Source organism: Adelges cooleyi, unplaced genomic scaffold, assembly GCF_023614345.1.
Source record: "Adelges cooleyi isolate 19-005CV unplaced genomic scaffold, UGA_ACOO_1.1 ACOO_flye_CR_arks_rails_tigmint_CR_PRNA_23, whole genome shotgun sequence".
In the NCBI taxonomy this organism is placed as follows: Eukaryota; Metazoa; Arthropoda; class Insecta; order Hemiptera; family Adelgidae; genus Adelges; species Adelges cooleyi.
The window spans coordinates 3408248-3436119 of NW_026095893.1; the positions used below are offsets into that span (position 1 = coordinate 3408248).

Genomic DNA, 27872 nt, shown 5'->3' on the forward strand with positions numbered 1-27872 from the left:
ATAAAATTAGGAAAACAAAATTTATATTTTGCTTTTGACTTATTTATTTTATGAATTTAATAGGGTAGTGAAGCAGTACTTTAGTTTAAAATGATATGCTTTTGTGCTGGTGTAGGTATACTGATTACTGTACCTGTAGAACACGAGTAAAAGACAATCGTACGTAGGTACCTTATTATTAATAACTAATTAGTGTATTATAACCTATAAAAGAGTTGTATTTTAATTTTGAAATAACTATATGTTGCTCTACAATCGTATAAATAAACAAAACTTAAAAAAAAAAAATAATTATGATAAAAAAAACAGCACGTGGGGATGGGACATATAGGTTAAAGAAATTACAACCTATTTTGATCCTAAAGGCTAAATTGAACATGGTGTAAACATGAAAAAAGAAAAATCAACAAAAATCGCAATACTTAACTATAAGAATAATATACTGTATTTGAAGTCACGTATTTTTTTCGGTTTACCTTGATAAATAAAAAGTTTGCTTACAGTTTTACAAAAAAATGGTATATGTTAGGTCACGCTAAGGTAGATCTATTGTGACATTTTCAAACCTCAACTCTAAAAACTATTGATAAAAATGCTGATTAAAAAAAAGAACCAGAATTTTTATGACAAAGAGTTAATGGGTTGGGATTAATAATTAATTAAATGGAATCAGTAAGTTTTGAAATTCAATGTGTTAGTTAGTTTTACAAGTTTATTTCTATAAAAATATGAGTGTTTGTAAGTTCTGATCTAAAAGCTTTTATTGTAAATTAAACTGATGAAATACAGTTCTATCAACATACAGTTTAACATAATTTTACATATAGCCTGGAAATAAAAGTACATTTTTGGGGATCATAGTGCCCTGTAAAAATACATTATATTAACAATGTAAAAAACAATTTAAAAATGTTAATTTCAAACAGAAAAAAAAATCCCTTTACATATTATACAAATTTAAATACGAGTATAGTGGTAATTGATTGGAAATGAAAACTAATGTATACTACGCATCTTTCGAGGTGCATACTTATAAGAGAGAAAGATGTTATTTTGAAAATGTCAAAAAATATACACGCACCTATGTTTCCTTAGGAAGAAATTACCTAAATACGCCAATGATTAGAATATGTTAGAATACTTAACACCTAACACTCTTAGACCTTAACCTTTGTTGTCTTTGTCATGTATTATTATTAAGTTTACGCCGTGCCATGAAGATGGAATTTTAACAATGCGGTAAAATGTTTACAAAATAACCACAATTAACTAAAAAAATGTATTTATGAAAGAACAACGACTTTAAAACATTTAACTCGACTTTAAGACAGAAGGCAATTAGTTAAGATTAATTTAATAAAAATACTGACTATTCGATTGAAAAATTTAATGTAAAATATTTAATAAAAATTTCCCCAAAAAAATGTATTACCAAATGGATACATAACAAAAAAATCAAATCTTAACAGGCAACTATATTAAATTGTATAACAATCATTTTATTAGGGATTATGTTTTTAATAAAAAAAAAAGATGTATTTACAGAATCTTGCAAATAATGTATATGTTATAGAGATAATAGATATCAAAAATAAAATATGATGGACCAATTTAATATGTGTATATCAATATTTATATGTATATTAATATATTTAATAAAATATGTGGACCAATTTGATATCACATGTTTAAGAGAGCCAATCAAATAGGTCCGTGTATTTTTATATGGACATTGACCATTGTCATAGTTATTATTATTATACATAATATTATTATCAACAAATTCGACGGCATGCCGGCATAATGATAACGGTAATCAGATAAAGACATAACAATGGGTATTGATATCAATCCACCTTGGGTATTATGACATTTTTATGTTGTAGTAGTAGATAAGCATTTTGATCAAATATCAGTTGAAAATAATTAATAATAATAAATCGTGTAGTAGAATTTATTAGATATTATATTAATTAATTTAATATTGCCATGTTACCTAAATGTAATTTAATTGAATATTTGTTTTAATAATTTTTTACCAAAGAGAAAAGTTGTCGCAATCATCATTATTCTAATCATTATTAAACATTAATTGTAAAACATATTGCTGAATAATGATACCTTAGGACGTTAAATTAATTGAAATACACCTTAGAACATTTTATTGAAATGGAATTGAATATGATTGTTTAGTACCTGCAAATTAAAAGTAATGGTAATTTATATTTTGATTATAAATTATAATTAAATTGTTTTTTTATTTGAATGGTTTATATTTTAGAATTCAATTATGTTTGTTACCTGGAATTGGACCGAACTATGTGGTCCCGATGACTTTGTTCCTATTATTCGACCTGGCTATGTTCTTAGTTCATGTGCAGAAATGTCGATTATTCAGCTGCCTGTTTTATTTACATTTCTGCTGACATCGGCATATTATTGTGGAAATTTAACTGATTGGATTGTACGCACGAGGCGAGAAACATATGTCCTCCGTTTCCGTACAGTGGTTTCTGGTCTGTTAGCAGTATTGCCGGCATTTCGACTCATTTGGGAAGCATACAAATTTACCGAAAGCCGATTGTATCCAGTAGAAAACTTAGTACTGGCAATACAGTGTTTTACTTGGATTGTACACACTTTTTATGTTCTATGTGTTAGACACCGTTTGGGAACAAGTCTTAGTGGTCGAAAGTCAGTATTAGTTTCGTGGGCTCTATGTTTTTCATCTTCTACTGTATCAGTATGGAACGGCTATAAACAATTTAATGAAAATTCTGATATTCCACTTTTGAAAGAGAGATTTTGGTTCAGAATTATTGACATGTCATTGCAAATATGCTATTTATTTACATTGTTCTTCAGAGCTGATGTGTTGAGGACGAGATATGTGGATCGATTGCGTTTTCTAGCTCAGGTAATATCAATACATAATTAATAACTTCCCAATAGATTCATGTATAATTAATTAATATTTTATTAATTAACTGAATTTTTTTTTTTTTTTAGCAATCCGTCGAAAGGCGTTCTTTAATGACCTCATCATACAGTCGTTTTAATGATGAATTTGACCCATACTATTTGGGAATGGCATGTGATAATGAACATTATAATTTTTTCTCTTGGTTAACATTTGGCTGGGTCGAAAGATTGATATCTAAAGGAGACAAGAACCGATTGCAGAGTCCAAATGATTTATTCGATCTACCGGAGAGATTAACGCCAGTTTATGTTTCATCTAAGGTGGAAGAAGTATTCAGACATCAGCCTTCAGTCAGAGCTACATCGCCCATTCATTTGCCAGCTGATCATCAATCACGTGTGCCCAGGGTATCGTTATTACAAGCATTGTACAAATGTTATGGCAAACAATTCTTTGGTATTGGAATATTAAAATTTGTAGCGGACATTTGTGCATTTATTGCTCCTATTTTTTTAAACAAGTTAATAACTTTTGTGTCTCATCATGAAGAACCTATGAGAAATGGGTATTTTTACATGGGCGGACTTGTCTTAATGTTGTTGTTAAGTAAGATGATTTTAACATTTTTTTATTCTAATGTTAACCTTAGGTTAAATTAATAAAATGAACTGAAATTTAAAAATTTTAAATGTATGTTTATTCAAGCTTCAATTTTTGGAACACATTTCGATTATCAAATTCATATACTTGGAATTAAAATTCGGGGTACATTAGTGACAATGATTTATAAAAAGACTTTAGCGTTAAATACAGTAACACTTAACAACTTCAGGTTAGTATTAATTCTAATGTGTAAATTTGAATTATTTTTTTATAACAATATGTAATTGTTATTTTTCAGTATCGGAGAAGTTATAAATTTTATTAGTACAGATACAAGTAATTTGGTGAATGCGTGTAATAGTTTCCATTCATTGTGGAGTGTTCCTTTTCAGGTAAAATAAAATATAGACTAAAAAATACCTCATTCGATATTGCTCCATTTTATTTTTTTTGCCAAATAAAGTATCATTATTATAATTATTACTATTATTAATTAATCTTAGAATTTGTTTGTTTTAAGTTAGTTTTAGTTTTGTTCTTGCTTCATCAACAACTAGGACTTGCTTTTTTATCTGGAGTATTGATTTCTGTACTTTTAATTCCCGTAAACAAAATCATTGCCACTAATATCGGTGAGAAATTAAAAAAATATATAATAACACATAAATAGATTTGTACACAAAATAAATGTAAATGATTTAAATACCTGTAATTTTGTTTATTTTTATTTAGGTAAGTTTACTGGAAAATTAATGAATGAAAAAGACAAGCGTGTAAAACTCATGTCCGAAATAATTAGAGGTATCAGAGTCATTAAATACAATGTATGGGAGAAATATTTTATCGAAAAAATTAGCAGTAAGTTGTTAAATAGAATACGACTGGCATTTAAAAATATTAATCTCATATTAAATTTAGATTTAAACAATTTTTTTTAGGTTGTCGGAAACCTGAAGTAGTAAACTTAAAAAAAAGGAAATATTTGGATGCACTTTGTGTGTATTTTTGGGCTACAACGCCAGTAACAATTTCAGTATTAACATTTTCAACTTATATAATTATGGGCGGGCAATTAACAGCGGCTAAAGTTTGTAAATTCTAATATATTGAAATTTAAATACAAATTATCTGTTATATTTATTAAATTATAATATTTGTTTCCCATTATAAAAGCTTTTGCTTACAATTTTGTTTAGGTTTTCACTAGTATGGCGCTGCTTCAAATGTTAATATCGCCATTAAACGCTTTTCCTTGGATACTGAACGGTATAACCGAAGCATGGGTATCAGTTAAACGAATTCAACGTTTGATTGAAGTATGCATTAACAAAACATCAAAACACTAGATTGAATAAATAATTTTTTTAGTATGAATGATGGTTTAGGTTGATGACTCGCAAGCGCAATTTTATTATAGTCTTATGCCAGTGCAGTACGGTCGTACATTTGACAATGCAGTTTCTTTAAATCATTGTTCATTCAATTGGGGACTTAGGACTTTTCAACTTAAGAACATACATTTTTCTGTTGCCAAAGGATCTTTTGTCGGCATTACAGGACCCGTGGGAAGCGGCAAATCTACTTTGTTAGCTGGTATTTTAGCTGAAATAAATAAAGAAGAAGGAACAATAGCTATATCAAACATGAGGGACGGTATGAAAAATTTAAACATTTTTTGTTTTTTTAAAAAATAATAACAGTGTTAAAAACATATATATATTAGGGTGGTCGTTAATTTCGATTTTGAGGAGCAAAGTATAAAAATGAGTTTGAAATATCAAAAAAAAAATCCCCAATTTTTTCAGATGTTTCACTTAAGAATATCAGGTGCTGCACAGGGCCTCAAGATTTGTATTGAAATAACATTGTTATTATTTATTTTCCAATAATTGTTTTATTACAACGGCTAATTAACTGCAAACAAATTTTCAACTATGAAGAATTGTCGGGAATTGGTGCTGGAACAGACGAGAATGTAGATAAAAGACAATCCAATTAATTTTCAATTTATACAAGCCTGAAGCCACCTATATAACGAAAGAAATAAAAAACAATTCATATTGTATGTTAATTATAGATTTTAGTAGAAATAAACTAATATCGATAGTAGGGTTTTTGTTTTATTTTTAATTTTTAGTGACATTTTTGTTTAGCTTTACTTTATACATTGCTCTAGAGTAGTATGAATTATATACAATAATATGTAAACACGAGTCATAATGTAGATATCATTGTAACAGTCTGAATTTAGAAGTATTCATTATAATTATAGAATATGCAAAAAATGTCATATAGGTGGCTTGTATAAATTTATTATTGTATAATTAATTGGATTGTCTTTTATCTACATTCTCGTTTGTACCAGCACCAATTCCCGACAATAAAAACCATTGTAATAAAATAATTATTGGAAAATAGATAATAACAATGTTATTTCAATACAAATCTTGAGGCCCTGTGCGGCACCTGTAATTCTTAAGTGAAAAATCTGAAAAAATTAGGGCATTTTTTTCGACATTTCAAATCTATTTCTATACTTCGCTCCTCAAAATCGAAATTAACGACCACCCTAATGTATATATTTTAAACGGTTTTTAGGATTCGCATTTGTCGCACAAACTCCTTGGATTCAAAAAGGGACAATTAGAGATAATATTTTATTCGGACAAAGTTATAGTTTAGAAAAATACAGGTGAAAACTCTAATTATGATATTAAGATTTATAAATGTTTGAGTTAATATTATATTAAACATTTTTATGGTGAACAGAGCAGTGGTCAAATGCTGTGCTTTGGTCGAAGATTTACAAGGGTTTTCTGCAGGTGATTTAACTGTGATCGGTGAAGCGGGAACTACATTAAGTGGAGGTCAGAAAGCTCGGTTAGCTCTAGCGCGAGCAGTATACCAAGTATGTCAATTGAAATTACTCTTTTCTAAATGAATTATGTTAAACCTCTAATTGATATTTTAATAGTATAATACAATTGTTTTTAGAACAAAAGCATATATTTACTAGACGATATTTTTGCATCGGTTGATGTAAACGTTGCTCAGCATTTATACAAACATTGTGTTAACGATCTTCTCAAAAACAAAACTCGTATTATTTGCACACACAATACAGAATTCTTGCTTGAAGCTGATTGGATAATAGCTATGAACAACGGTGAAATTGTAAATCAAGGGAAACCTTTTGAAATATTAAGCGATTACAATATAAAGACGCTGAGTGTTAAATTTGACGAATTAAGTTACAATTCAAAGGTGGAAGCAATCGATTGGATGCCGACAAAAGAATCTGATGTTACCTACGACTTGATCGATAAAGAAAACCAAGAAGAAGGTATTGTTGCTCTGTCAATCTATAAGCACTATTGGAATGCTGTTGGAACCGTTGTTGGATGGCTTTTATTTTTTTCCATGTTTGCAATGCAGGTATGAATTCTCATTATAATTTATAATAAAAAAAAAGGAACGTTAATAAAATAATATTTATTTTAGGCCTCGAGAAATTTGTCCGATTTATGGTTATCCCATTGGGTTAATGAAATGTCAGGCTCGAATAAAGGTTAATACTTTTTTCATTGTTATATTTTTTTTTTAAAAAGTCCCAGAAATAAAATATAAAAATGATTGTTTTGTTTTATGTAATACATTTCAAGAGCAAGACGATGACAAGAAATATTTATATACTTATACTATGATTGGGATGGTTAATTCGGTGGCCACATTTTTCCGGGCTTTTATATTTGCATACGGTGGAATTAAAGCGTGTATTAAGATACATGACTGTTTGCTTACATCTACATTAGGAGTAAGTTTTGATTGTTTTTATTATTTTCTTAGTTAAATATAACTAATATTATATTGTACACTTTTGGTTTTAGGCAAAAATATCATTTTTCGACATAAACCCTCTTGGTAGAATATTAAATCGGTTTTCATCAGACACCAACGTGATTGACGATGGTTTGCCATTCATTTTGAATATTCTACTTGCTCAATTATTTCTTGCATTGGGCACAGTAGGCTCAATTCTGATTGGCGCACCATGGGCCATAGTGATAATTGTGATATTGACACCCGTGTATTATAAACTGCAAAAACGATACAGGAATTCATCGCGTGAACTCCGGAGAATATCGTCTATAGCTTTATCTCCTCTATACAGTCATATTAATGAATCATTACACGGACTGGCTACTGTACGAGGTTTTAGAGTAGTTTCAAGGTTAATTGACATTTTAACCTACATTTTCATTAAAAATTTGTTTATTGCTAAAATTGTTGTTTTCTTTTAATCTTTCAGATTTGAACGTGATAATGAAGATAAACTAGAAAACTATTTAAAAGCCGAATTTTCCTCCCAATTGGCTTCGCTGTGGTTCAATTTCAGATTAAAACTAATAGGCTTATCCGTACTTCTATTTATTGGCACAATTGCAGTTTTTATTCATAAATGGAATCTATCCAATCCTGGTTTGTATTAGCTATTGCTTATTGATAAAATTAATTGTTAATATTTCATTAATTACAACAATAAATAATTTTTTAATTTAGGGCTTCTCGGATTAGCGTTAACATACGCATTGACACTAACGAGTATACTTGGACAATTGGTGGGAGCTGTTGCAGCAACTGAATGCGATATGATTAGTTTAGAACGTGTTTTAGATTACATAGACAATACAGAGCGTGAGACTGATACAGAAAATTCTGTGCCACCGCCATTTGCTTGGCCAACCAGTGGAATTATACAGTTTTCTAAAGTTTTTTTGAAATATAGGTAAACCTTAATTTGAATTCACATATTTTATAGTTGTATGTATTTTTTTTTTCTTGTACTCTGTGTGACATTGGTTTAGATATAACGGACCCATGTCTTTGAATGGTGTGTCTTTTGAAACATACGCTTCAGAAAAAATTGGTGTTATCGGACGGACAGGAGCTGGAAAAAGTTCACTGCTAACTGCCTTGTTCAAAATGCATGAGATAAACAGCGGAACTATTTCTATAGATGCTGTGGATTTGTCTAAAATTTCTTCTCGGCAAATCAGGTAAGTTAATCAGTTTATACAACGAGAGAGCTTAAATGAAATTGTGTATAATGTTTTCTAGAAACCGTTTGTGTATAATTCCTCAAGATCCGTTCCTATTCGAAGGTACGATACGCGACAACATTGATCCATTCAAAGAGTACATGGATTCAAATATATGGTCAGCGCTTCAATGCTGCCATTTGGTGCCTACCGTCAAACGTATGGGCGGACTTGGATGTCGTTTAGGAGATAGTAATAACATGTCAGTGGGAGAGAAACAGTTATTGTGTTTGGTCAGAGCTGTACTTAAAAATGCAAAAATAGTATGCATCGATGAGGCAACAGCCAATGTCGATAAAATAACAGATCAAAAAATACAAGAAACAATTAGGACAGCCTTCAAACAAAGTACAGTTATTACAATTGCTCATAGAATTAGCACCGTTATGGATAGTGATCGGTAAATTGGTTTTTATTAATTGGAAGGATAGAGAACTTATAGCTCTTAAAAAGCTTAAATATGCACTAAAAAAAGCCACTTGCTGCACTCGAGGGTTTTTTACAGATTATACATACAACATTACTAATTTTTCTTCAAATTAAATGCGAACAATACATTTTGTGTTAAATGAACGATATTGCTTTACTAGAATTTTGTAGAATCGTGGTCAATAACGAGTATAATTAAAACAATAAATATAACCTATTCATAGTCCATTCATGGAGTGGAGGTAAATTGCGAGACGAAAATATTGGAGTTCTGAGTTGCTTAGTGCATACAATTGACAAAAAACAAAATTTATTATAAATATAAAATAAAATAAACTATAAGAAGTATGTTAAAATAAAAGTTAAAGCCTAAAAATTTTAAATTAAATTATGAATTGGCATAATGAAAGAAATGTGCCAATGCTAGAAGTTCTTTGTTCTATTTAATTAGATAATACAATATTATACACAATTGATGATTTTATTTTCATATTGTGACAAATTTCAGGATACTAATAATGGACAACGGGATAGTTTTGGAATTTGATTCTCCCAATGTTTTGCTGCAAAATAAAAACTCATATTTTTATAATATGGTGCAGCAAGAGTTTAAATAAAATGTTTTGATCTCATGTGTACAGTATGGTGGTGATTTATATTGATATATAAATTGTATCACAAAACGTTTTGATCTTCTGACATGAATTTTTATTGTTATTTTATTACCCATCAATTTATAATTAATTATCTCTCCGATATAGATTTAAAATATTCCTAAACAAATGTAATCATTTTAAACAAAATATATATGTATTATAATTATTTATTTATTATAATGATGTGTAATATTTATTTATACTATCCATTTTGTATTATATTCTATTGTTGACTCGTTCATTTATTATTTTAATTAATATAGGTAAATTATTATTATTATTGTAAATTATAAAATATATTAACTGTTATTCTAGTGTTTATCATTATTGTGGTTTAAAATAGTATCCTTTAAAATCTATTGACAATTTATACTTTAATTAAACAAGAGCGAGGCATATACAAAAGGTTGTGCCTAAACAAGTTACTTCCAACTTGTACCACTGCACTGGTAATACCAAGCAGTAAAGTATTAGGGCGGTACAAATTTGAACTATTTTGATATTTTTTTAGTACCCTCTTAATTTTTTAATTATCTTTAAAAAAACGTAAATTATGCCAAATTTTAACTGAATTGAACAATAAGAACACGTACCACAATGCCTTCAAAACACCAATTATTGAGCCCAACTAGCTAAGTAACAAAAATATTAAAAACAATGGGTTAAATTTAATTTTGTAAGATATCATTTCATTGGAACCTATATGAAAGGTAAAATAAAATATTTTGTTCATAATATTATCATTTTTTAAACATTAAATTAATTATTAAGGTATTAAATTAATAAATCCCAAAAGTATGAAAACTCTTTATTTTTGTAATAAATCCTATGATTTAAAATAAAAATAAAGTGATACCAATTAGTAGTTCTTAATGGAGCCAAAATAAATACTTAAGAAAATTCACCCTAAAATTGTTTTTTTTTAATAGCCTTCCCCCCACCCCCGGGATTTCAATGTCATTTTTTACATTCTATGGTAATTTATGTCAAAAATATATACTGCGACTCACAAGGGAACGACTGTACACAGAAACTAAAACACATTACTACTGAATACAGTTTGAGCAAGTGCATTCGGGAGTAATGTGTTTTAGTTTTTGCGCACGGTCATTCTCTCGTGAGCCACAGTAAAAGTTGTTTGAATGGTTCCTGTCTAGTATTTTGAGCTAATTATAAATTATTAGTTGGGATTACTCCAATTTTTATTTCTATTTATTATTTAATAAAAATAATTTTAATATTTTGGACACTTAATTAACCTCTTTATTTTTCGTTTAAATTGTGAGATTAGATAATAATCGTTATACCCTTTTTAGGTTCCACTAAAATTATAACCAACAAAAAGTTTTAATTTAAACCACTGATTTTAATATTTTTCTTATTTAGCTAGCTGGGCACTAAATTGGTGTTTCGAAAGATTTCCGGTACGTGTTCTTATCATTCAATTCAGTTAAAATTTGATATACTTACGATTTAAAGATAACAAACAAATTGAGGGGGTACTAGTAACAATATATCTAAAAAGTTACCACCCTAGTAAGTAGTGTTTAAAACAATGTTATTATTAAATATAGTTAATGTTGTGAGTAAAATAACCCCTAATTTAATTACACTGTATTTTTATGCCATTACCATTATTGGTGAATTGTCTAAAATTTATTGATATGCAACATAATTCTAAATTATTAAATCAACACTGTTTAGTATATTGAATACAATTTATGAACTAAATTTTTCAATAAATACACTAGATGCAGTATGATAATTTTAACAATACTATTATTTATTGTATGTGTTTCACATATTTTAATATATATGTGTATAACAATTGAAGGCATTAAAATAGTTGTAATAGTTAAACCAAATAATTAGCGTCGGTTTTTTTAAAATATGTTGTAAAAGGTCTTAGAGCATTGATACATTAAATAGAAAAAAAATGTTATCAAAGATAAATTGTACAAAACATTAATTTCTATTTTTACCACGGCCGTGTTTGGGTCGTTTTTTATTTGTTAGTGATTTTTCTTCAGCAGCTGCAACTATTTCTTTATCTTTGACTTCTGTTTGGTCCGTTTCTTCTATACCATTTGTTTCATTAACTTCATTTTCTTCGTTATCTTCATCATCGGTATGTTCACTTTGAGGAATGACATTTGAGAATTTTTTAAGTTTTGCAACAAAAAAACCATCCATATTGTGTGTATGAGGGTAAAAACGTCTAGTAAGTTTCATTGTAGGATGAAATCTAGAAATTTATAAGATAAAACTTAATTACTAATAACATTAAAACATATAGAATAACTTTAACTATTTAATATACAGAGCATATACCTATGTTGACGTAGATTAGTGAAGCCTTCGGTACCAAAACTTAAACCGGTGTCCACTAATTTAACATCTCTCTTTTTTAGAGCATAATCGATGACACATTCGTTTTCTTCAGCCTAAATTTAAGTAATATCAACTATTTTTGTATTAGACTTTATGTAATTTAAAAATAATTCTTACTAAAATGGAACACGTAGAGTATACTAAATAACCGCCTGTTGAACTTTTAAAGTTTAATGAATCGATGGCAGCTAATAAAAGTTCACGTTGAAGTGTAAAACATCTTTGCAAATCGGTTTCATCTTTACTCATTTTGACACCAGAATCCTTGCTGATAACTCCAGTTCCAGTACAAGGTGCATCTAGCAATACTCTATCAAAGTTTTTATAAATCTGAAAAACCATGAGTAAGGTTGGTTAAATGCTTTTTTTTAACAATTTTTCCTGTATCTACATTACAATTAACTTTTCCTAAATCTCTCATTCATGGTTTATAAAATTTGCTTAACACTTTTGTTTAGTTTATTTTAAGCCAACAATCAAGTGATAAAGCTAATATACTAAAAGGCAGTAAGATAATAGCTTGTAAAATTTAAATGATGATCATTACTTTTTACCCGATTAATAAACATGATTTTCAATGCACATTATTTACCTTAGATATCTGTCTACCATCATATGTTGATATAACGGAATTAGCAATTCCCATTCTGTGAAAATTACCAATAACAGCTTTTGCTCTATTTTTGTTAACATCATTTGCAATTAATACTCCGGTATTTTTCATGATAGCAGCTAAAATGTAAATATAACCACAATACAACTAATAGTTCAATAAACTTCAATTATTAGTATTATTTTTTAAAATAAAATAAAACTTACCAATATGTGAAGCTTTACCACCAGGAGCTGCACACATGTCAAGGATAAATTCATTTTCTTGAGGAGCCAAAGCCATCACTGGTAACATACTAGAGGCAGCCTAAAAATTTGTGCAAATACGATTTAAGTGTTAAAGTTAATATAACTATATTTCTTTAACTTATTCAATAGCTATTTTATAATTGTTTTTATTAGAATATAACCTGTAGCATATAATGGCCTGCCAAGTACTCAGGAGTTGCACCAATAGGTACGGTTGAATTATAAACAACAAGACCAACTTTAGACCAATTCCCAATGGGATCCAAATTGACTCCACGATTAATTAAGGCCTAAACAATGATAGACATTGATAAAATGTAAGTATTTTTAAATTCATAATAATAAATCTTAAACATATAGTTTGCAAACACAAGTTAAGTAAATGTTTCGGTTATACAATGAAAAGTATATAGCTGCAAATTAGATAATATTTTAAGTTTACTTGTGCTAAGTCACGACGCCTAGTTTTCAAACTGTTGGTTCTAATAGTTACTGGCCGGGGTGTTTCACTAGCCTCTAAAAATGCCATTAAATCATCCAGTGGAAACAAATGCATTATTTTTTCCATTAAAAATTTGTTATAACTAAAATAGGTACATAAATCTTTCAACAATAGTTCTGTGTATTCTTGTCGACTTCTAAATCCATTACATAAATTATTATATATTAGCAAAATAATAAACAAAATTTAGAATACAATTTAATAAAACATACCGATTTGCTTCACGAAATTTGTTAAAATTTGATAACACTAATAATATGTCTTTTATTCTTTGTTCTACTTCTGGAATAGGAATAGTTTCATCAATTTTGTCTTCGGCAGGAAATACAAATATGTCCTGGCTAGCAACATTCATTTGCATTTTCATTTCTTCATCAGCTTCGGTTCTATTAAACAAATTAATAAGAAAATTAAATTGAATGAACCAATAAAAAATTGTATAATAATATACTCTTCTTTTTTCTTAGCAATCTTCAATTTCTTTGCAGCTTTTTCAATTGGTAATAAATCATCTTCATCATCAGCTTTTCTTTTTTTTAAGGATTTTCCCTTTTTTTTGGGAACAGTATCTTCAATTCCAGATTCGTTTGAACTATCGACATCATCCAATGTACCTGTCTTCAATGACAAATAATTTACAATAAATACATACATCGCCAAAAACTAAATTTAATCAATTTTAATATACCAAGTAGTCATCGTCAGATTCCACGTCCTCATCAAAGCTTTCCAATCCATTTTGCTAAAAGAAATATATACATTGAACTAATTGTATAGTTAAAAAGTAGTTATTAAGTTTAATAAGTATGTTATTATTAAACAAAAAAGTGACCACAAAAAATGTTTTTTGGTCACATGTTGCAACTTGTTCACATAAAATGCTTATGCCACATTGCACAAAAATTTAAATATAATAATTAATTCAATTTAATAATGGATTAATAACGACCGCTAAATAAAGTTTAATGGCTCTGGTGTTGGCGAGTTTGCTCCAAAACATGAGTTATGAGAATAGAGAGAAGACTTTTTTTGATTTTAATAATCCTTGAAATCTTTACAGAGAGAATTTAAATATTTAATGTCATTTGGATGATTTTCGGATACATCCATGTCAATAGTTATAGGCCGACGTTTCGGACTCATTGCAAAGTCCATCTTCAGGGCGATAATGGTCTCGACCGTTCAGCTGTATGGTTACGGCTGCTGAACAGTCGAGACCAACTATTGACGTGGATACATCTGAAAATCATCCAATGGTATATCCATCCATGAAAGCTTTAACGCATTAATATTTAATGTGTTAATTTTTTGTCATTTTAAAAATTTTAATGAAATATTAGTAGTTAATGCACACTAGGGTGGTCCTTAAAAAGATGAATTTTAAATTTTAACTTCGATACCCCCTAAAAAAATCGGACTATTACCTGCAAAGATATTACAAAACGCATTTCTCTTCGCCAAAAGTGGTAAACAGGCAATGGGATTTCTTTTGGTCGTTCTAAACAATTAAAAAATATGGAGATAGCCGAATTCATACCCTTCATATTTGTATCTTCATCTTCATCGTTACTATTTGAGGTCGGCTAACCTTGTACTAAATCTTCACTTGACTCAATCTCCCACATCATCTTCACATACACCAGCAGCTCTCATATTATTCTCAATCACAAAAATCTGAGATCACTTTTACTGATCATATTCAACAATCCTTTATTCAATCTTTCTCTCCTCTTCTTTCCTCCTACGTTTAGTAACACAAAGTTAGGTTGACAGATGGTCAGAAATTTCATCAAAACGTATAAGGAGGCTATCAAATTTGGAAGACCAAATTGGCTACACCTATATTAAAAATTATCTCTTAAGCTAATTGAAATTAACATGAAAAAGTTGATATGATGAAAAACTAAAAAATAGCCAGTACAGTGGGGATGAAGTATATTGGGAAGAGCGACAAAAACATTTTTAAATAAACGTTTTGATGTGTATCTGATGATATACAAACATTGTCAATAATGTCCTTAAAATTGTATTATTAGTATTAGTGAGGATACAATTAAGATCATCTGCCTATAATAGTTAGTGGCCGTTGTTACCCATACATTGTTGTAACAATATAATGATAATATTTTTCAGGAATATGTTGACTCAATTCAAGGGGAAGAGGTGAAATTTTATACTTCTAACACACCAAAGTACCAATTGCATAATATTATAGATCAATAGAGTTGCTACTAAGTAAATTTATTCACTGGAAAAAAGTAATCGTGACTTCAGATACACAAAAAAACACATAATTGTGAAAACAAACTTTCTCCTGCTATGAATCGAAGCTAAAAAGTAAATTGTATTACCATATATTTTCTAACTCTGCTTAAAATAAACAGGCAATACCTGGGTTTCTTTGGAACTACTTAATATCTAATTATTCTTTAAACTATTTTGATTGTTTATGTAATCTGGTATTAATCCTAATGAAAATCATTATTAAATATAATTTATCATGCTTTACCTCCTCACTTTCTTCATCGTCAATGTCTGAGTTACTATCATAACTTTCAACATCATCATCTGGAAATAAAAAAAATTATTGCTAACTAATGACTTTTCTAACTGTAATTCCATTTAAAAAGTTACAATTTCTTCCTTTAAGAATTTTAAGTGTATATATAAAAATATGTATATATTATTTTTTTGGATTTGATTATTATACTTTGAGTGCTTGCATATTTGAAAGTAATACCACTGGGTGCATGGCGACATTTGTACAGCTCTCAGTCTTCCATGGTAAAATTTTACAATTATTCAATGTGTATTTTTGAACTAGGGAATATTTGTTAGTTCCACACAGCCTACGCAAGCACTCAAAGGTGCTATAAATTATTCATTTGTAGGTACCTTTTTCAGGAATTAGAGGCTTAGATTTCTTGGATTTTAGCCAACTACTATTACTGTCTGAATATTCTTTGATAATTTCATTTTTGATACCCAGCGACTTCTCATTGTCACCTAAAACAAATACATTAATAAATACACAGGCATTAAGCTATGTAAAATTGAAATACACCTAAATATTATATAAAAAAAAAACATGTTAATTTTATAATAAATAATGAATATGTGTGGATGTACATGATGAAACATTATATACAAAAATTTATCATATTTTATATGGTTTTTAAATAACATTACTTTTAGGCTCAACAATTTGTTTAGTCGTCTGTTTCTTTTCTTTTTTAATTGTTTTTCTTTCTTCCTTTTTCTTTGCTCTTCTAGAGGCACGTTGTTTTTGACGATGACTCAGTTTCTTAGGTTCATCACTTTCTGTACAATCATGAAACAACGAATATAGAATCACAATGTTTTTAGAAACGGCTGTGATTCCGCATATTTCTCTTACCTTCTAGTTTCGGAAGTCCAGGCAGCATTTTAGGTGGCTTTTGTTTTTTGGCTTTACGACCAGGACCTTTAAGTTGTTTTACCGCTCCAGGTTCACCAAATTTTGCTTTTCTTCCCATTTTTATTTAAAAATTAATAAAGAACTAACAAAGTAATAAAACTATAAAAACAAACGTTCTGAGACATCAAACAACGACGTGAATGGCTAACGGCGAACACGTGAATATTCACGAGGTTTTGTTGCGTTTATTGATAACGGCTGGTAGTTGATAAGGACCTTATTCATGTATATCAGATAACCGAGGTATAATGTGTTTTTTCAAGTGATAAAAATGAATTTTTGTGATAAAAACCGTGATATCAAAATCAAAACATTAGAATAAAAATAAACAAATTTGAAGAAGGAATTTGTAAAATTATAATTATGACTAAGTATAAAGGAAGATGAATTATTATAGTTGGTAACAAAAATGGATTATAAAAAAGATGCAATTTATACCTACTGGGTACAGTACACGACTAAGGTATTGTATTAGCTTTTATTAGCATAAATATAATTAAGGACATTAAGAGTAATTTTTTTTTGTGGTATATGTGTAATTACATTAATTTGTTTTTTTTGTATTGGTTTTATTCAATAGGTAGCCATTTATAGTTAATTATTAATATTTTAAAACGTCCAAAAAGGGCTTATAAAATTTAGTTTTTGTCAAAATAATTACGAACAGCTGCTAATATAAAAGATTTTTTTATTTATTTCTAACAATAAATAATTATTGTAATAGTATATATACATATAGTATATATATATATATATATATATATATATATATATATATAATGATTATATCATTTGTAGTTATAAAATATAATTTATTTACATTTCTATTAAATGGTAATAAAATGTTAGAAAAATAAATTGAATTGCCTGAATAAAACAACAAACATTAATTTTATTAAAAATATATTAAATAATATTTAAATAAAGATTTTTGAGTATTTTATCTCTCATCAAATGTGGTAATTGTTTTCAGAATGAAGAAGCATCATTTAGACAGTTTATACAAGGTTTTGTAGCTATTTGGGAGCCTAAACTAAATTTAAAATGGGAAAATACAGAAATGTGTTTACCATCAGTGATAGATCCAGAAGCTGGACCTTCCTTGTCTCGGTTACCAGATGAGTTATTACCGGCTATTGCTAAATTTTTGTACATAGCAAAAGATAATGCAGAAAAAGTAATGTATTATTATACTTAGGATTAATATAAAAATGTTATTAACATTCTGTATTATGAATTAAGGAGGAATTTTCAAAAGAAAAAATTGTTGAAGCAGAATATTTATTACGCAGCTTGATTGTAATAAGTAGGAATTTTTATAACATTCCATTGTTGACGTCTTGTGATTACGTTGGAGAAAGCACATCTGTAGCTATTAATATTATACACAAAGTAAATAATATTAGTAATAATCTTTCATATTAAATTATAATTCATAATAATGGTTACATTTTTAATTAGCTTACATCTGAAAATGAACAATATGATGAATCGACTACATTGTCGTTATTATCTTTTTGTCATACATTATGCCATTTTCTGGAATGTTTATATGATCCCTACCAGATATGGCGATGTTTTGATTCTTCGCAAATGAAAGAATTAGATACTACTAAACTTCAGTATTCGCCATCTATGCTTCACGTAGAAGTTGTTCCTTTTATTTTTGGTAAGTTTAATATTTTTGACTGTTTATTATAGATAAAGAATCATTTATTTTATTTTTTTATTGTAATAAAATGATTTGATTACAGAGGAAATTAGTTAATAGGTTTTTACATTTTGGTTAAATCAAATTGTTTAAAATAAACGAACATAAAACGTAAAGAATTATTTACAATATAGTGTTTTCTTTTATTTTACTTTAGATTGTTTTGAAACAAATTTGGCAGTAAAGCATCCTCTATTAGCTGCTGAAATTTTGAATATATTCGGGGCAGTTGTTTGTGGATCTCAGGTACTTTCCCAATATTTTAACTTTTATTGATATTTAGCTTGGGACCATTTTTATAACATATGTATAATTTGTATCATCGTAGTGTAGCTTCAATGATTAATATTTGTTTATTTTTTTATTCCTTTTTTTTTGGTATTAGCTATTTATAATGCTGAGCATAGGGGAAGGTCCGTGTTCTATTGTGTTTAATGACTTGGTGAGTGTGGTAACGGTGTAATTAATGCATTCATAATTGTAAATTTATTACCATTGATTTATAAATATTAAAATAAACGGTAGTAATGTATAATTAAATTACCAATTTCATGCAGGATTCGTGCCATCAAGAGTTTCTCTTGTCATAGTTTGGAAATGGACAGGTAGACTCTTGATAGCAGGTAGTCCGTATGAAATCAGTCGTCATTATTAAGTATACCACCGCTTATCTAAATATTTTGAGAACAATGCAAATTACTAACAAACTAAATAAAAAATAACATTTATTTAATAGTTTTCCTTTTTTTATTGTAATCATTATGGTAGCTGGTTTTTGGCTTGATAACATGTCTTGCAGGAAAAAGGATAATGCCTAGTCCATTAATCAGATTTCTTATAGCCTGTATAGATCTTTGATTTTCAAAACTAAATTTTTCTAGTAGTAATTTTTTACCACTAAAACAATTATAACTTGCCTAAAAATATGTTGTACAGGTTAAAAATTAAAATGTATATACTCTAACCTGGAAATAAGTTAACATGGTCAACATTTATTAAACTAATCTGTTTATCAAATATTGTTTATATTATGCATATTATTTAAAATAACTATAACGAGGGCCCTTTCTAGTGTGTTTTCTTACTTTAATACTAGAGTTATTAATTCACATTCTATTATTTTATTATTATTGACATAATATTATAAAATAATTATTCGCATTTTCACATTAGAGAAGATTTTTAAAGCTTATATACGAAACAAATAACCTTTATAGTAAAATCAGTTTCAAATTTAATGTTTAACTTTTTTTAGTTAATAATCCTTGGATTAGTTTGTTACAGCTCTCTATGCTTCTCTATTGTAACTTCATTCAAGTCCTTGTATTTTCCTTTATTCATATCCTTCATTATTTGGGTCATGTATTCTGCCCTTAGTTTTCCAATGTGTCTTTCAACATATCTTTCAATTATTGTCTTTAGTAAGCTTTCATTTCTTGATATGTGTCCTATCATTTTATTTCTTCTGGATTGAATACTTTTTCATAATTGTCATTTTTATTTTATTTTATCTAGTACCTCTTCATTTGTCACCCTCTCGGTGTAGGGTATCTTAAGCATTTTCCTGAAGCACCACTTCTGAAAGGCTTCCAAACTATTTTTACTATTGAGTCGATTGTCCAGGTTTCACATCCAAAAAGTGCCACACTCCATATATAACTTTTCAACAATTTCTTCCTTATTGCTAGGCTGATACTGGCATTTAATGTTACAAAACAAATTTTTAAAAAAACTGAAATGTGCTTTGCTTATGCATGGACGCATGAGCTTTATCGATATTATTATAATTAGCATAAAGTTGAGTATAAAAATACTACCTTATAATTTTTTTGTCTAGGATAATATATAACTCTCAAAATATAAGTATTATTTAAAACAAAAAGAAAGCAAGGGAGATTTTTCTTGTTACAAATAATTAGTTCTTTACCTATGCTTCGAAAGCAGACAAAATGAGAGAAAATAGACTAAGCCAAACCAAACCATGTTTGGGCATGTTATGAGGAGAGAGAAATAGGAAACAGTAGGAATGGTAATGGAAATAAACTTAGAAGGAAAGAGAAGAAAGGGAACACTGAAAATAAGATATTGGATCCGAATGAGAATGATATAAGAACTGTGGGTGTATGTGAAGATGATGTGGGAGATTGAGTCAAGTGAGGCTTAGGAAAAGGGTGGCGGACCTCAAATAGTAGAGATAAAGGTAAAGGAGGAGAAGAAGACCTTTGTTTTTGTTTAAAATTTAATCACTTCTAATAACATTTATTTTTTATTTTTTCTTTAACAGAATTTTTAATTTTGCATGTTTGTATGTTTATTTTTGTCAGCATTACTTTAAATGACCAACTTTTTATTTTTTTGTTTAGCATAATGCACTCCGTGGTGTAAGTCCTCCAACCTGTACTTTAATAATGAAAGTGATATCTGACAAAAACGTACCCTTGGTTGTAAAAAAAACGGCTCTTCGGTGTTTTGTGACGGTTACCCAAGTTATGATACAGTTTCCTCCTCACCAAGTAAGTTGTTTTTAAAACTAATGTGCTAAGTTATCATTTCATTATCATCAAGCTTAACGGGCCTTTAAGGCCCAACGCTGCCATCATGAAATGATGGTTTCTAGACGGATTCGCTGTCCGGGATGAGTCGTCAGAGAGGGGATGGCGGTTCCTATTACCGGACGATTGCTCGCCCGGTAATCGGAGCACCTGTAACCAAGTGTTGAACAGGCAACAGTGCTAGTGCTGTGCTAACACACTGCCGCCTTACCCATTCGGCCATTCCTCCTCCTAAGTTATCATTTATTAATTATAAATGATCTTTTTATACAGTGTCAGTTGGATGTTTCTACCCAAATAGAATGTTTGACAGATGCGTTGAAAGAATGTACAACAGTTGAAATTAATGTGCCACTAGTATTATGTGTGATTAAAGCAATTGGTCAATCAATTGACCTATCTGGAGTCAACGCTGAAAAACTACGGGAATATGTTGTGGAATGTAAATTATTGGAAATTATTTTGAACGTGCTCAGTAAATTGGAGGTAAAGTTGAAAAAAAAAGTTATCTATTTTGTGGTGTTAGTTAAAAAAAAATGTATGTTTTTTAGACTAAAATTGAATCAGATCAAGTGGTTGACTGCATTGAAACTATTTCATCTATTTTACGTGGATCTAATGAAGCAAAATCTCAAATGTTGGAAATCAATGGATACAATAAAGTTTTTAAATTTGTTGAAAAAGAAAAAAAGAAAAGCCAGTCTTTATTGAAAGCTATTATATCTATTGCTACAGAAAATACAGACAAGACATTAGATCAAAATCTAGAGGTTTTATTCAGATTGTTAACTGTATTTATTTATTTATAAAATACAATTTTTTTTTAGAATCCACAAATGATTGTGCCTTTAATTAAATGGTTGCCAAGTCTTGAAGAGGTCGACCAAGTTTGGTTAGCAAGTGTAATATTTAACTTGTGCACAACAAATTTGCAAAGGTAAGTTAACTCGTTAATGGCGTGTGTTGTTATACTTATGCGTACTTGCATTTATTTTATTAGTAAATGTCATTCATCGAGTTGTAAAGTTATCGACTCTGTGTGCAAATGCTTAGAAAATTGCGATCAGTTAGTACCAAAAACTGTTCACCAGCTACTCAAACTTATTGAACATTTAGCATCCCATTCTATTTCCACATCAGAGTTAAAAAAAATATTTTTATTAATGAGGGATGCAGACGAATCAGTATGTATTTTGAAATACTACTTCTGTGTAAAAAATATTAATTATTGTATAATGTTGTTTGAAGTATCCATACACTACTCAAATTCTTGGAACATTATCAGAAATTGCTTACAGTGCATGTGATTATAATTGTAAAGTATTTTTCGATATTCAAAAGGATAACGGTAAGAAATAAAAAAAATTTACTTTAATTTTAACTAATGTCTAAATGTATTTATAGACGGCTTAAGAATTGATGAACTTAAAAAATGGCCTGGTCCCATGAGCGGTTTGGCTTTTCATTGTTGGTTACGCTTGGATAATGTCAGTTTTCATCATTGCACCAGTTCGTTTGGCTTAGCATCATACAGGCGACAATTATTACAGTATGTTTTAACAAACATGTCATGTGGTTATAAAAATAATAGAAATCTATGAATAATATTTTTTTTGTTTTATACAAGTGTAGGCTGTTTTGATAAATAAATGATTTGTTATTCTTTTTTTTTTTTGTTTAAAATTAATTTTATATTTATTATTGAATCAAATAGTTTATTTGTTATTGATGAATACTATTTTTGTTCATTATTTATTATTAGTTGAAAAAACTATTTTAAATTTCTATTTGTCTTTTGAAATTATAAATTAGTGATTGTGTTTTATTAAGCTAAGTCAAAATCAGACTCAAGATAACTTTTTTATTTCGATTTATAAAAAATGAATACAATTTTAAAGGTAAATGTTTTATTGGTAAACAATTAACATAATTTTTTGATAATTTATTTTATATCATTTTTAAATCAACTAAGGTATTAATATATTTTCTGTAAATAATAAATAAACACATAATCTTTTATTTATCTGGTTACATATGATTTGAATTGTGAATAAAATATAATTATTTGTAAAGAAAAATTATTTATTATTCATTTAAAATTTTACCCAATACTGATGTTTTAAAAGATACATTGTTCAAGTATAAGAATTCTATTATTTATAAAGTTTTTTTGTTTTTAGTCTAATTACAAGTTCTCACACTGGATTAGAAATTTTCATTGGCTCTGATTGGACTTTGGTTGTTGGAATGAACACTAAAAAAGAGTTTTTTACCATTACCGCTCGAGACTTCAGATTTGTAGAAAATCGTTGGTATTGCATTGACGTTTGTTACAGTCCGCCAAAGTAAGATATTATTTACTAGTGTTTGTTGACCTATTATTGTTCTTAAGTAAACAACAGTATATTGAATCAATATTCTGTTAAACCCATAATTATCATATTGTTCGATCACCTTTAATAATAATTTGCTTTATAATATTTTAGAAGACCATTTGGACATAATCAAATTTCAATTTATATTGATGGAGTTCAAAATATCTGCGCTCCCGCGAAATTTACACCTTTAACCGATGTAAGCAACATAAATTGATAACCAATATGATTAATAAATAATTATATGTTAATATATAATAATGTACATTAGTCATTACTATTAAATATATAAATAATAAATAACTAATTATAGTATATTAGTAATTTATTAATATACTATAATATAATGTGTTCTAATCTTAAATATTTCCTGACTAGGTGTTAATAAACAAATAATATTTGTTTACAATTTCAGTTATATACTTATTTTATTTAACATATTCTTTTAGCAGTTTCAGCAGTGTTCAATTGGAACGTTTATACCTCAATTGTCTAAATCTATAGAGACATATCAGCAAACCGATCGAGGAATATTACCGTCATTTATAACTCAAGTAACAAAATAAAGTTATCAAACATATTGGACATTACGCAACTTATAATAATATAACTTATTTAGGTGCCGAATTATTTATTGATGAGAGGTACTGGCGCATTGGATCCATACGTAAAAGATTTTCCTCCTGGAATGCAAGACTCGCTGTATGGTCGCTCGATGTGTTTAAAAGGTCAGCTAGGGCCGATTTGTTTGTTTCCCGAGTATTTATCAAACCATCAAGTCAAAACTCTGTATGAATTAGGTAAGAGTAATATTATTTTAGTTGGAAAGTAGTACATTTTCATTCATTATTCATTTCAAGGTCCAAACTATACTTCTTTAAACACAATGGATGACTCTACATCGGACATAACAGGAATGTTTAATAGATCTGTTTTTTACTTCAGTCCTACAGCATCTTCCACTCGAGAAATCGCTCTAGACTTAAGTCAGAAAAATAAAGTTAACGCGCAACTTACATCCACCGTTTATAAATGTTCATCAATTCAAGTATATTTATCAACACTTTTAAAATTGTTTTTATTTCAGAAATTGTATAATTATGGTTGATCTAAAATTGTATTTTTAGGACGTGATTAATATGATTGGTGGACTATATGTGCTGTTTCCTATTTTAGAAAGTAAAATTTTAAATGAAAGCGATCTTGGATTGTTATCATTAGATCAAACGAACATGGAAATGACAGTTGATATTGAAGACTTTTCATCTCTTCGTTCATACTCTTTAGGTTTGTATAAAATAGTAGTTATGTTACTGTATTACATTTAATTTGTTTGACTTTTAACATTTATGTAGACGACAGACTTGAGCTTCATCCCATTGGTCTGTTATTAATACTAATGAAAAATTTAATGAAAGGAAATATTGTTGGCCAAGAACAGTTGTTAAGGAAAAATGGCATTCCAATATTAGGAGAATTGCTCACAAATGTAAGTCAATTTTTTTGTCAACATTTTTAGTTAGTATTTAAAATATATTTTAATGCACAGGTCCCGCCAGATAAAATTGATTTACAAATGTTGGAGGCATTACAATTATTTATGGAAACTCTACAAGAAATTTCCAACACACAACTTCTAAGAGCTTTTTATCAGCATATTCTCTTTAATTTTACCATTTGGTCAAGATGTTCTTTTCAAATACAAATTGGTAAATTATATACATATTATTTTTGACATATCATTAAACATGTCTATTAAATTTAATATAAATATATTTTAGGCGTTGTTAAGTTATTGTATCTGCTGATTAAGAATGACCGTAAGTCATTTCGTAAACGGTTTGGTGTACAATTTTTTTTGGATTCAATAAGAACATATTATACAACATGTGATGTACTTGCTGCTAATCATACAACAGTATTACGATCATCGTTGTTGGATATTGTCAGGTTTTATGTTCAAAAAGAAGTTTTTGCATCTGATATTGATATAATTATTCGCTATTTAATAACATGCAGATCAGAAACAATGGTAATATAAAAAATTGTTTATATTGTATGATTTTAATTTATGATGTGTGTAAAGTTTTTTAATTAGTTTAGTTCCAAATATTTATTAGACCTGCTATTAGATGAGAATCATTTTTATTGCCAACAAAAATTATAATTTTTTTTTACAGATAATAGAATTATTAGATGTTCTGATAAAATATTTGGGTTCAGATTGTTGTAAAGATCAAGTGTTTTTGTTTATATATGAACCACAAACTGCAGACCTATTATATTCTTTATTGGTTGAAAAATCCATCAGTATGCTAGCAAAACAACATATCTTAAAAGTATGTAATAAGTATATTGTATATTGAATGTTATACTATGTTATATATAAGCATTCTGTTAGACTGCAAATTAAAAAAAAATTATAACTATTGTTTTACAGTTATTTTCTGTGTTACTTCAAACAAAGTATGTGTATGATCGCCATAAATGTAATCTACGATTACAAAACTCAGGATTTGGACTATATCCAGGTCTCATATCGTGTTTGCCAGATTTCCAAAATTTAACAATGGAAGTAACGTTAATGATGTTGGATCAAATTTTATTAACGGGTAAATATTATATTATATTAAACGTCACCATAGTCAGAATTTAAATTTATTAACTTATATAAAAACGTTTTTTCAGATTCACTGAGTACTTATACAGCAGTTCTGTCTGTGCTTCATCGGCTTGCATATGAAGAAATTACTATTAAGTTGGAGGCTGCAAGAAAAGTGTTAACAATGATTTACATGAACCCTAATGCAGCTAAAGCAATTGCTAAACAAGCAGGTTGGCAGGATTGTGTTACTCGACTATTAGTTCACCGATTGGCTGAAAGCAAAACGTCGCACAACCAGGATTTGATAACTTTTAAAGAACAAGATGTTCCAAAAATTTACAAGAAATTAAAAAAATGCAGATCATATCCTAATATTTTAAAAGCAAAGCACTTGTCGTTGAGGAGATGCAATTCAATGTTTGAATTGGAAAGGGATTTGTCTAATGATGGCTTTAGAACAAGTTTAACACCAACTGTGTATAATTTAGCATACGCTGCTAATTTTATTGAAAACGAAATAAAAGGCATTGAATTATTCATTTACAATTTAAAAGCGCAAATCACAGTAATGTTAAAGGTGCTTTGTACCTTATATCACAAAAATAATATCTCTAAACCAGACTTATTTTTAATAGATAATAATTATAATAATCACTTAAGTGTTTAAAATTAATGTATGACTAAAAATATGGTGTAACATTGTTATTATCGTTTACAAATATTCTATTAATTTATATTTTCTATAAGTTTTGAGCTTAGTAAACACATATTATATTAGGTACCATTTTATTATTTTAACAAGAAAAAAATTGTTTAAATTTTTGTATTGTGTGGCAAAGTTTCCATCAGGTTTGTACGTTATGCCGATATACGCTATACATTTTGCCTAGTGCTTAAGCACCTTTAACATTTGTGCACTAATTGCACCTGTTTTATGCCTATGCTATAATTTTCTATAAAATAATAATAATAGTTTTGAAATACATTTTTAGGGGTAGCTGGATCAGTATCTGCAGTTGTTGTGGATAATCTACAGTATGCCTCGGAAAACTTAAGCTCGGCAGTTAACTCAGTTGGTTTAGTTGTGAGTGATAATATTCAAATGGCTTCTGATAACTTAGCGTTTGCGATGAACACTGTCAGTGGTAACATTCATTCGGCAACTAGTAATCTGTCATCGGCAGTTACATCGGCCTATTCGATTTTTAAACAAAAAACCACCGAAATACAAGTATTTAATAATTAATTACTTACACATTGACGGACACGTATAATTTTTGAAATTTCCAATACCGAATAGTTAGCCCAATAGTCGAGTTCCCCCTATCATCTGGTACCATTGAACAATAGCCATAGCAGTAATGCCACCCTACATCAAAATATCATATTACTGCTAGAGCAGTAGTGTTCGTCAATGTGTTGGCATTTGAGTAATCAACTACTTATAAGTAATCATATTCAAAACATAATTTTAAAGGAAATCGGAGAGAACGCAAAAGAGCGTCTTAAAAAGTATGCAATGTATTCACCACAATCTGATAGAAATATTATTTATGAAGATAAAGCCCATTCAATGACTAAACAATTACTTATTGAACTCGGTTTGGAGGCAGATACATACAGCATTAGCAACAGGTATTTAATAAATAAATCTGATATTAATTTTTAAGCTAAAGATTGAAGTAATATTAATAATTCTTCGGACACC

General features: G+C 28.5%; 3 protein-coding genes across 7 annotated transcripts in view; 2 read left to right on the top strand and 1 right to left on the bottom strand.

Moving 5' to 3' along the window:
- Window positions 1–1938: 1938 nt before the first annotated feature.
- On the top strand, window positions 1939–9931 carry LOC126835793 (ATP-binding cassette sub-family C member 10). 2 transcript variants are annotated; one of them, XM_050568612.1, is made up of 21 exons: window positions 1939–2215; window positions 2282–2917; window positions 3010–3529; window positions 3629–3755; window positions 3825–3918; window positions 4047–4158; window positions 4259–4384; window positions 4465–4613; window positions 4723–4842; window positions 4912–5179; window positions 6125–6218; window positions 6296–6434; window positions 6521–6961; window positions 7028–7094; window positions 7189–7340; window positions 7414–7757; window positions 7836–8005; window positions 8087–8312; window positions 8392–8583; window positions 8645–9025; window positions 9563–9931. In XM_050568612.1, exons 1-21 carry the CDS (start codon window positions 2213–2215, stop codon window positions 9669–9671), a joined length of 4470 nt encoding a protein of 1489 aa, XP_050424569.1. In that variant the 5' UTR covers window positions 1939–2212; the 3' UTR covers window positions 9672–9931. The 2 variants fall into 2 exon arrangements, with proteins under 2 accessions (XP_050424569.1, XP_050424570.1); XM_050568613.1 differs by having other exon boundaries at window positions 1939–2209; window positions 9563–9930.
- Window positions 9932–11538: 1607 nt separating this feature from the next.
- Window positions 11539–17094, bottom strand: LOC126836035 (probable 28S rRNA (cytosine(4447)-C(5))-methyltransferase). 2 transcript variants are annotated; one of them, XM_050568996.1, is made up of 14 exons: window positions 16862–17094; window positions 16654–16785; window positions 16360–16470; window positions 15977–16032; window positions 14153–14206; window positions 13916–14082; window positions 13677–13850; window positions 13405–13600; window positions 13124–13252; window positions 12921–13020; window positions 12694–12833; window positions 12219–12431; window positions 12042–12154; window positions 11539–11955 (listed from the first exon to the last, which is right to left on the bottom strand). In XM_050568996.1, exons 1-14 carry the CDS (start codon window positions 16977–16979, stop codon window positions 11676–11678), a joined length of 1983 nt encoding a protein of 660 aa, XP_050424953.1. In that variant the 5' UTR covers window positions 16980–17094; the 3' UTR covers window positions 11539–11675. The 2 variants fall into 2 exon arrangements, with proteins under 2 accessions (XP_050424953.1, XP_050424951.1); XM_050568994.1 differs by having other exon boundaries at window positions 15974–16032; window positions 16862–17093.
- Window positions 17095–17248: 154 nt separating this feature from the next.
- Window positions 17249–27872, top strand: part of LOC126835456 (neurobeachin-like protein 2) — a 96115-nt gene continuing 85491 nt past the window's right edge. The window contains exons 1-27 of one of the 3 annotated variants that reach the window (XM_050568061.1): window positions 17249–17384; window positions 17895–18098; window positions 18164–18313; window positions 18383–18590; window positions 18790–18878; window positions 19018–19074; window positions 20996–21145; window positions 21458–21670; window positions 21736–21954; window positions 22012–22121; window positions 22185–22368; window positions 22433–22532; window positions 22589–22733; window positions 23365–23529; window positions 23671–23758; window positions 24009–24113; window positions 24179–24359; window positions 24420–24607; window positions 24687–24846; window positions 24915–25048; window positions 25109–25268; window positions 25341–25591; window positions 25740–25898; window positions 26000–26171; window positions 26248–26688; window positions 27157–27395; window positions 27642–27799. In XM_050568061.1, the coding sequence (XP_050424018.1) occupies window positions 17331–17384; window positions 17895–18098; window positions 18164–18313; window positions 18383–18590; window positions 18790–18878; window positions 19018–19074; window positions 20996–21145; window positions 21458–21670; window positions 21736–21954; window positions 22012–22121; window positions 22185–22368; window positions 22433–22532; window positions 22589–22733; window positions 23365–23529; window positions 23671–23758; window positions 24009–24113; window positions 24179–24359; window positions 24420–24607; window positions 24687–24846; window positions 24915–25048; window positions 25109–25268; window positions 25341–25591; window positions 25740–25898; window positions 26000–26171; window positions 26248–26688; window positions 27157–27395; window positions 27642–27799 (4484 nt within the window). In that variant the 5' untranslated portion in view covers window positions 17249–17330. The remainder of the gene's footprint in view (window positions 17385–17894; window positions 18099–18163; window positions 18314–18382; window positions 18591–18789; window positions 18879–19017; window positions 19075–20995; window positions 21146–21457; window positions 21671–21735; window positions 21955–22011; window positions 22122–22184; window positions 22369–22432; window positions 22533–22588; window positions 22734–23364; window positions 23530–23670; window positions 23759–24008; window positions 24114–24178; window positions 24360–24419; window positions 24608–24686; window positions 24847–24914; window positions 25049–25108; window positions 25269–25340; window positions 25592–25739; window positions 25899–25999; window positions 26172–26247; window positions 26689–27156; window positions 27396–27641; window positions 27800–27872) is intronic. The other 2 variants (XM_050568062.1, XM_050568063.1) reach the window with 2 other exon arrangements.

What these genes read in the sequence shown, in the direction of transcription:
- LOC126836035 (XM_050568994.1), bottom strand. Translation starts at nt 16,979, where the DNA reads ATGGGAAGAAAAGCAAAATTTGGTGAACCTGGAGCGGTAAAACAACTT. An exon ending in GCCTCTAATTCCTGAAAAAG is followed by an intron (nt 16,033 to 16,359) that starts GTACCTACAAAT and finishes TTTTATTTCCAG; the next exon opens with ATGATGATGTTGAAAGTTAT. An exon ending in ACTAATCTACGTCAACATAG is followed by an intron (nt 11,956 to 12,041) that starts GTATATGCTCTG and finishes ATAAATTTCTAG; the next exon opens with ATTTCATCCTACAATGAAAC.
- LOC126835793 (XM_050568612.1), top strand. An exon ending in AAAGTTTTTTTGAAATATAG is followed by an intron (nt 8,313 to 8,391) that starts GTAAACCTTAAT and finishes ACATTGGTTTAG; the next exon opens with ATATAACGGACCCATGTCTT. An exon ending in ACCGTTATGGATAGTGATCG is followed by an intron (nt 9,026 to 9,562) that starts GTAAATTGGTTT and finishes GACAAATTTCAG; the next exon opens with GATACTAATAATGGACAACG.